This window comes from Hibiscus syriacus, unplaced genomic scaffold (genome assembly GCF_006381635.1).
Source record: "Hibiscus syriacus cultivar Baekdansim isolate YM2019G1 unplaced genomic scaffold, ASM638163v2 tig00110332_pilon, whole genome shotgun sequence".
In the NCBI taxonomy this organism is placed as follows: domain Eukaryota; kingdom Viridiplantae; phylum Streptophyta; class Magnoliopsida; order Malvales; family Malvaceae; genus Hibiscus; species Hibiscus syriacus.
Genome location: NW_024062688.1, coordinates 8,937,170 through 8,946,808, shown reverse-complemented (window position 1 = coordinate 8,946,808; position 9,639 = coordinate 8,937,170). Strand labels below are relative to the sequence as shown.

The following is a 9,639-nucleotide window of genomic DNA, read 5'->3' as shown; positions in this document are numbered from 1 at the left end:
CAAGGGTCTTTAATTCGTATGTTTTTTATTCTCGTTTTCCTTTACTAGTTTTTGCTTGCTTTTGTTTCTTTTTTCCCTCTCTTTCGCAAGTCCAAGTCGTTGTTTGTCTTGTTACTTCTTTTTCTAACTAATGCCTTGATTTTTAACTGAGATTCTGATTTGATGTAAAGAAAGAAGAAGGGAGATATCTTTAAAAAAAGATAGCCTAACAAAGACATATGGGGGTTTTACCCCCCAAAAAAGAAAAACAACCACAATGTCGATTCTCTTGTTAACCAAATAATCCCCCCCTAATATACAAAGGGAAGGGTAAGCAATACAAATCACATGCCTTATCCTCCATTCACTCTTCTTCAACTCCTTTAAACTATACTTATTTATATATATAGCATGCACTTGTCAACATCGAAAACTTCACTTTACACAAGTTGGCACCAAGCAGCTTGAAAAGAAGCTCAATACTCTCTTCTGCATCAAAATATAGAGTAAGTTAATAAGATTAAAATGTGGGATGGAGGACACTTTTCAAATCTAATCCCAATATAAAAATATGATCTGATTAATCAGAATCTATGCATAACCTAATTCAATTTCATAATGATTTGAGATTATAATAATCTTATCTTGTTGACTCAAATTTAAAATATTAAAAAAAATATAAACCTAAATTTATGGGATCTAAATTCAACTTGATCCATCTAATTGAGAGGTCACCAAGGAATTCATAATTTTCCTTAATCTATTGAGAAAGTACATACCTACAAATATAACGGCTTAAATTTCAATCTTTCAAGAATAATAATATTTTCGTTTTCCTACCAAAGTGACTCAATAAATCCTCAAACATTTCTATCGTATTATATTAATGGGAGAGCACCTTTTTGGGTTTAGCGTAGAGGACAGGTGAGATTTTATAGAGATCTTCATCAACGGGTTTGGGTTTTGGCCTTGGCATAGGAGCTTCTTCCCAGCTTTGCTTTTTATCTTCTTTGATGTGTGATTGTCTAGCTCTTCCCTGTGAAATTTCCATTGATCATTGCCACTAAAACCCAGCCATGTTCATCAACTCATCATCATCGTTGTAACGCAATTTAAAAAATTTCAGTTTTGGAAATAAAGAGTGGTTAATAACGGAATCCACTCGCATTAAATTGACTTTAGAAATGACAAGATTTTGGTCCCCACCACACCGGAAAAGCAGTTTTTGGCTATGTTTTCTCTGACCTTATGTGGAGAGTTTCTTTCCTGATTATGCTAATAACATTAAATTAACGGAAAGTAAGCTTCTTTCTACAAATTTTCTTCTTCTTCTTCTTCTTCTTTTTCCATTTTGACATTTTTTCGTGAACAATTCAATGCATATACCCTTTCACGCGCATCGACACTGCCGAGTTAATTATGAAAAAAAAAAAGAAACTCAAATGCACATGCAAACAAACAAACTGAAAAACCCAGATACCAGCTTTCTAAAAGGAAGAAAAAAAATGGAAGTCTAAACATGTTGGTTACCCTTGAGCGATGAATCATGATCACGGCAGGCGTAACGACGTCGTTTTGATAGAGATCACCGGCGACGTATAAATCCCGATCCTGAGAGTAGGAGGTGTAACGAAGCAAGGCAGCTTGTCGAGCGTTGTTCCAGTCCCAGGTACCAAAAGCTGGAACATGGCTTCTCCTGTAGTAATCCTGAAACCCAGACCAAAATCAGAAACTTCAAATTATTTTCATCCCAACACCGAAAATATAACGAACACGATGAAATGAAAGCCAATCCACTTACATCCATACTGTGATAAAAATGGAGAGTGAGTGAGAACTCGGAACTCAGAGGATTGACCGAAGAGAGAGCCTAAAATTAGAGGTTTTTCTTCTCCTGGATTGTTTGTTGAGTGTGGGAGTGGGAGCCTGCCAGTTTTAAATCGATGAAAGCAGTAAAATCTCCCGTTGGCGTTTGGTAAAAAGTAAAGGTTTATTATATAAATTGGTACTTGAATTTGATAAGCTTTTTAAATTGATACCTGAATTTATAAAACAAATTTTAAATCAATACATGAACTTATAAAAGAAATAAAATGGACAATTATTTTGATTTAGTCTTTCAACAATCAATTATATTGTTGATGTGAGATTAATCGATTAAAATAATGGTATCATTAAGTAATAAAGACATATTTTGATTGGTTGTTAAAATATTACAATACCACCAACTATCAATTTATAAAAAAATTACAAGTCCACCTGTTAATTTTAAAAATCTTTCTAAATTCAAGTGTTGATTTGAGACAAAAAAAATAAATATCAATTCAAGAAATTTTTTACATTTAGGATCAATTTATATAATAAGCCAAAAGAAAATAACCCATACAGCCAAATTTCACTGTGCACAGTGAGAAACGCATGGACAAAGAGGTAAAAGATAAGCTAAAAGAAAAGATTATTGCTTTTGGTCTGGATTTTTCAAAATTTTCTTTATATCTTTAAACTTTTTTTCCTAAAAAAAAAATTATGTCCTAGTTTGTCGCTGATCAAATGTACACCAATGCTTTGAATCTTGTTTTTTCCCCTTTTGGTTCGTTTTAGAATTCTTTTAATTTTAGTCCTTCTATTATGTTGAAATTTGTAATTTAACCCCTTCAATTTTGTTTAATTTATTCTCTCTAATTCATGATGTTACTTTAAAAATAATAATTTTATATATTCGTAGAATGCGATAACAACTAACAATGTTATTAACTTGAGCTTGCTAAGAATACTATGAAATAGAGATTAAATAAATTCATTGAGTGACTTCAGTAGTAAAAGAGAACGTTGTTCTTCCTATAAGACTTGAGTTTGAACTGTTGCGTCTGTAGGATATATATATATATATATATATATATATATATTAATAATCTGGGATGATTTCAAAATAGTATTTGTTCATAATCTTTTTTAATTATTGACAACGCACACATACTTGCTAGTGTAACTGTTCGAATCTATGACCTCTAAAGAGAGCAACAATCTCCTTAATCACTAAAACCAATTGGTGGGTTCATGTATGCATTATTAGTAGCTAATGTTTTTAATATATGCTACCTTATAATCATTATATATTATTAAAAAATAAATAGAGACCAAACTACAAATATTTTATTTTAAATTTGGTCAGTAATAGGTCAACAACCAAACCTTTAGGGGCCATTTGGATGAGGGAATGTGGGATTCCCCCGGGAATGGAATCTACATTCCCCAGTTTGGTTGGTCGTGAATGTCATTTCCGGTAATGTCATTACCTCTTTCCCTTATGTATTGTAACATTATCGGTGTTTTGGACTAAAATGCCTTTAATTTTTTTTTAAAATATCATTCTTCTGTCATTGAATAATAAAAATTCAACGAAGGTTAAATTACAAATTTATCCTTAAACTATTTTAGATTTACAAAAAAAAGTCTATAATTTAAATTTTATATGAAGTTCAAGGGTTAAAATAAAATTTTATCCTTTTATTAAACATTTTTTTATATTTTTAATTTTGTAAAAAAAATTATATAAATTTTATGAATTTAAATTCTTTAAATAAAATATATAAATATTTTCCAACTTGTAATATTATATAAATATATAATAAGGATAATTTGATCAAATATACATTCTAATAATCTTTTATTCCCCTGATAATCTTACATTCCGTGAATCTTTGGAACAAATGTAAAGCAACAGAGACCATACGAGAGGGTAAGTTATCCAAGGTAACAGTGTTAAAGTTAAAACTGCAGAAGACAAAGTGAAATAGACAAAGTGAAAAATGTATAATAGAAAAGGACGTGTGCGTTCTGGCCTTTGCTTTTACTATTTTATTTCACTAACCCTATAGTTAAATACTAATCCTTTTGTTTTGCTACCATAATTTTAGTAATTACCAATGGTGAAAAATAATCCTTTTCTTACACCAGAAGAGGATAAAAGGGAGAAGTAGGGCGGGGATGGGGTAGATTTGAACCAATTACCACTTCATGACACTAATATCATCAAACTTTAAGAATCAAAATTTATAACACTGTGTATCCATTTTTGTTCCTTCTCACTTTTGATCCATTTAATTTTGTTTTCAATTTAGCGCAATGCAATTAATTTTAATTTTGAATATTTTATATGTTGTCTCACTTGTCCCAAGTTGCAAGTAATGTTTTTCTATAAGTTTGGGTTAAATACAATATAATATTTATTCAAATAATCAATTATTTGATAATGAATACTCATACCCCTGTTTATACGGTGTTCGAACCCTCAAAAGATAACAATAGTTCATTAACCACTGAGATTGTTTGGTTCGTATTGCAAGGGATGTGTTTACGTAGATATGTAGATTAACATTGTGCATAAAAATTGGTTAATTAAATGTGTAATATAATACATGAATTTGGATTTTGTATAATTATATATATATAAGAAATTTTGATGTAATTTAATTTTAAAATCCGTTATCGACCACTCGACGTAGCACCATTTTATGTTTCCGTAATACATACACAAATAATTATGTTTATTTAATCTGAACATAAAAGAATGTGTTTATTTTTATAATATCTGTAATAATATTGAAATTAAGGTTCTATGTGCATATTTAAATAAAATTAAAGTTTTATATGTATGGTTGCAAAAAAGAAGCCATATATCACATTGTATATTTGATCAAATTTCGTATATAATTATGATATTTGTCTCATTTAATATAAAATTATGTCATATTCGTAATATGAATGAAATAAAATAAAGTTTTATTTAATGTAAGTTCATAAGTCATGTAGTAAACGATTTATGTATAGTTTTATAAATCTCATATTATGATAACGTATGTAATGTTTGAACTTAAAACCTCAAGATATAACACAAATATTTTAACCATTGTGTATAGTACGAAACTAAATTAAAAGTGTGAGAATAAAATATAAAGTATACAGTCTGCTGTCAAGTGTGACTAGAGAGGGAAGACAGAGGTGGGGCTCTAGCACTTGTTTACATCAATTTCTCTTTTATTTTGTCTTTGATTCCGTTGTATGCGAATCGCAACTATCACCATCTTTTCCATTTCTCTATAACCTTATTTGCCTCTCAATTTCTTCATAAAAATAACACCAACTTAATTGGCCTCTAAATTAGCTAATACGTCCTCGGATAGTGTTTTTCTTTTAATGAATCTTTTTCAGGCAGTTAAACATAAGACATAAGCACCAAAACAGGTCTTTATATAAAGGTCAGTGTATTACTTACCACTCTATTTATTTAGACCTAGATGTATTTGCATGTAAATTGGATTGAGAGGTCACTCTCATAATGATTTTTTTTAAAAATATATAATAGAAAATTGAATACAAATAATTAAAAAAAAAACTATGTAATAGACAGGTAAAGACATATTAAGCCATTTGAAGACAAAAACATCTTCGTCTTCTTAAAGAAAATTGAAACGAAAAGGAATGAAAGCAACGCGAGGTTCCATAAATACACGAATTCCCTCTTTATATATTCCCTATATTTTGTCCTCTATGGTTCTGACATGCTCTTTAACAATACAATTACAACACATTCCATCTCCTATATCTTTTCAGGGTTGGTATATACTGCGCTCTCTTTTTGCTTGTCTACATTTCGCTGCTTTCTTCTTCCGAATCAATTAACATCAGATTTGTCAATTTCATATTTAGGGTTTACAATTTTTCACCATTTTAATCCAAGTCAATTTTATGTTCAGATTGTCTCATCCTTTTAAGTTTAAGTTAATTTCAGGTTCAAGCAATTTCATATTTAAATTCTTAAGTTTAGATTACATTCGATTTTGACTGTTTTAAGTTCATATCATTTGTTCAAATTATTTGGATTTTAATTACCCTAATTCGAATTGTTTTGAGCTTAGATTAAACGGTTTTCGAATATTATTAGTTTTTGTTTGTCGATGGAAGAAATCAAATTGTGGCAATTTTAGACTATTTCACCTTTTTAATTTGAGTGAAGAGTCGTGCTTGGTGGTACTAATAAGTTGAAGAAGATTATGTACAATATACAACGAGAGATCAAAAGTGAGAGAATGTGTGTTTTCAGTGTTGGTGTTAAATTTAGGGCGATGATAACTATTTATAGTCGATAAAATTGAGTAAACTTAATTGCCACATAAATGATTTAATGAAGATGAGATTAACAATATAGAGGATTTTCGTAGGCCCTTGATAGGTGAATGATTGTCAACTATTATAGAGAAGGTATAACACTCCTCAAATCAAATTAGATATATGTATAAATTTTGATACTTGATTATATCTGAATCACTAAAATAAATAAAATAAATTTGAATAACATTTACAAATGAAACAAATCAAATTATAATTAAAATAATATTTCCATAAAATTAATATTTGAATGATCGTACTTTTTTTATTTTTTTATTAAGTAGAGATATTAATAAATACCAAAATTCAAATTTAATAAGATAGAATAATAGTAGAGATATTAATAAATACCAAAATTCAAATTTAATAAGATATAATAATATGAACATCTTTGATTGATAATTTTTTTTTTCTAAATTACAAGTACATTACAACTTGAACCAAAACACTATCATTGGGATGGAAATAAAAATGGATCAAAACTTCTTGGAGGCCTGAAGTGAATTTATCTTAGTCCACTTGATTTGGATGCAAGCCTACTCCACTCTTATTGGGAAAGTGATCTTGCAAATCCAAGGAAGTTTTTACATCGAAGCTATCCAAAAAAACTATCTTTTAAAAGCAAAAAATTCCAGATTTCAGATATATTCCAATACCCCAAGGTAGAAAATGTTGCAGAGCAGTGTCTTCTTCATAAACCCTCCTTGTTCGTCTCCAAATCTTTCTTCGACCTCCATTCCCTTCAACCTATCTCCTCCTCACTTCCATTGGCAACTAAAACAACCCAACATAAAGAAGCAGCAACTCTTCTGCCGCGTCTCCTCCAGCTATGAAGTTGGCGGTGGCTACCCTGATGAAGAAACCCAGAACCAACATGGTCAAGGCACCCAAAACCTCGATTCCTCTCAGTATGATGATTTACTCAAGGGAGGAGACCAAGTCATTTCTGTTCTTGAAGAAATTATTACCCTTGTAAGCCCCTCACTCTTCTTTTCTGATTTTTCCCAGACCATATGTTGTAGGATACGTTAATTTGTGCTTGATGGAATGCTTGTTTTAATGTCATTAATAGTAAAACAGTTCAGGCTTTTGGCTATGAACCAATCAGTCACGTAGCTTATAATCTTTAGAAAATTGAATCACTCTTCTTTGTTCTACACAAAGGCTTTAGTGATTAGTGAATTGTACAACGTTGGTACAGCTGGAAGATATGAACATGGATGAGGCGTCCGAGGAGGTGGCTGTTGAATTAGCTGCACAAGGAGTAATTGGGAAAAGAGTGGACGAAATGGAATCCGGGTTCATGATGGCTCTTGATTACATGATACAGGTTGCTGAAAAGGACCAAGATGACAAGGTACAGCAAATTCACTGAAAATAAGAATTTTAGCATGGGCTCGTAACATGGGATGTAAGATGACTAAAATGCTGAAACTTCACAGAAAATAAGAATTTTAGCATCGGTTTGAAAAACTTGATTTGAAGAATAATTGAACTTCTTGATTGATTATTCCGTGAACCGCTCTTCTTTCAACCTTATCTTGTTTGTATCCAAGACCAAATTGTAGTGTTTCCATGTTGCCAACTTATGAGCTATTAGCAGAACCATGTAGTAATACTGGCCATTGTGGTAATTTGGCTCTTTTTATGGAATTTCTATCATCATTTAAAATTAGTTGAAGGTGATATCTCCCTTCTTTCTACTCCTTTCTCTTGATATAGGATTTCGAAAGTAATAGCAGCTTAGAACGGCTATGAGTCACCAATAGTGTTTCATTTAAATTTAACTGGATCGTTTAAATCTCCATGTAGTTTGTTTTGCATGTTTTCTGGTTGTTGGTTTGATATTGCCACCCCACTTTTTGCTCGTTGTCGTGCGTCATTGTTCATCTCTTTATAGTTAATTCTTTTTCACATATGAATAAATTCCAAATGGACTTTTTTTATTCAGCGAAAGTCACTGCTCGAGGTGATTAAGGAGAGCGTGCTAGCACATCTCACAAAAAAATGTCCTCCACATGTAAGGAAGTCCCCCGAGGCCCAATCTGGCTATTCCTGATTCAACTTTAGCACAAAGTTAGTCATATTACTCATATACTAACATGAACCAAATGCTTATTTACTTTTCTCTTGCTTGTCCTTGTTCTCAAGGTTCAAGTGATTGGACTTCTCTGTAGAACACCCCTGAAAGAAAGCAGACATGAGCTACTACGTCGAGTTGCTGCTGGCGGTGGTGCCTTCAAAAGTGAAAATGGCACCAAAGTTCATCTTCCTGGAGCAAATCTAAACGATATAGCAAACCAGGCCGATGATCTGCTAGAGGTATATATACAAAAATCTTATAATGAATCAGATATTGTTTGTGATTTATGATTTTGTATAAGTTGATAGATGCTTGAGCTTCCAGGAGATTATTGCATCTTCATAAGCATTTCTGGGTACTGATTGAGTGTATTTTAATATGTAAATTAAGTTGCCGCTGTGGATTATTTGCCTAGGATATTCCAAACACTGATGTAGGTCAGCTTCTATATCAGCAAACAAACGGACTGCAGTTATTTATGCATTTTAGTATAGTGTTATTTTCTTTGAGATAGTATCATGTTAAAAAAGTAACCATTCACAGTATAAGCTCATTGGATCTACATGCAACTTCACATATGACTCGATGAATAAAAAGAGAACAGCATCTTCAACTATAAATGACACATTACTTTCAACAATGTCAACCTTAAAGTTTTTTATTTCACTATTTATGAATTTAAAATTTTCAACCTTCATTGCAGTCACTGTTTCTTTTGATATGAAAGTTTCCAAGTTTAGTTTTGGTTTATTTTTTGGTAGATAATCTGACTTTACCTGGGTGACTGGCTTGGCGTTGGGCTATTGCCTAGGTGAAGGAGCGCATTAAGTTTACTGTGATATGTCAAAAACATTAGCCTGCTAGGTTACATATTTCCATAATTGTTATTTAAAAAGGAGGGAAAGATACCCTTTCGACTAATACTTTGTTTCAATAAAAAAAATGGAGAGAATGACTGATATTCTTAACTTAAGGTGGGGAAAGGATAAGGTTCTGCTCAGAGCTACAATTATGAAACCATTTCTTTTGGAGCCTTTCCTTTACCTTTGCATGGGCTTTAGGATATAGAATAAAATGTTGAAAAACATTTGTTTCCTGTTACCATCTTTTATGTTATCCTGCTTTTGTTAGACCACAACTGGTTGGGGTGTATTTCTGTTAGTTTTTTTATTGCATTGGCAAGGCTTGCTACATTTCGTTGTATTTAAAATTGTTTTGCATTATAAATGGTTTTCTAGACAATGGAAACTCGGCCCGTTGTTCCGGACCGGAAGCTACTTGCAAGACTTGTCTTGATCAGGGAGGAAGCTCGAAATATGATGGGAGGTGGAATCCTTGATGAAAGAAATGACCGTGGTTTTAGTACTCTTCCTGAATCAGAGGTGTGCATGATTGCATTTATATAAACT

At 31.6% G+C, this 9,639-nt stretch overlaps 2 protein-coding genes across 2 annotated transcripts in view; one reads left to right on the top strand and one right to left on the bottom strand.

Moving 5' to 3' along the window:
- Positions 1-386: 386 nt before the first annotated feature.
- LOC120119736 lies at positions 387-1,871 on the bottom strand. Its single transcript, XM_039139551.1, has 4 exons — positions 1,781-1,871; positions 1,510-1,686; positions 878-1,015; positions 387-468 (listed from the first exon to the last, which is right to left on the bottom strand). The coding sequence occupies exons 1-4, from the start codon at positions 1,784-1,786 to the stop codon at positions 415-417; spliced, it is 375 nt and encodes a 124-aa protein (XP_038995482.1). The 5' UTR covers positions 1,787-1,871; the 3' UTR covers positions 387-414.
- Positions 1,872-6,784: 4,913 nt separating this feature from the next.
- LOC120119731 (protein PEP-RELATED DEVELOPMENT ARRESTED 1, chloroplastic-like) overlaps positions 6,785-9,639 on the top strand; it is a 33,607-nt gene continuing 30,752 nt past the window's right edge. Inside the window, exons 1-5 of the mRNA XM_039139547.1 lie at positions 6,785-7,119; positions 7,349-7,504; positions 8,099-8,167; positions 8,299-8,469; positions 9,469-9,612. Of these exons, the coding sequence (XP_038995478.1) occupies positions 6,817-7,119; positions 7,349-7,504; positions 8,099-8,167; positions 8,299-8,469; positions 9,469-9,612 (843 nt within the window). The 5' untranslated portion in view covers positions 6,785-6,816. The remainder of the gene's footprint in view (positions 7,120-7,348; positions 7,505-8,098; positions 8,168-8,298; positions 8,470-9,468; positions 9,613-9,639) is intronic.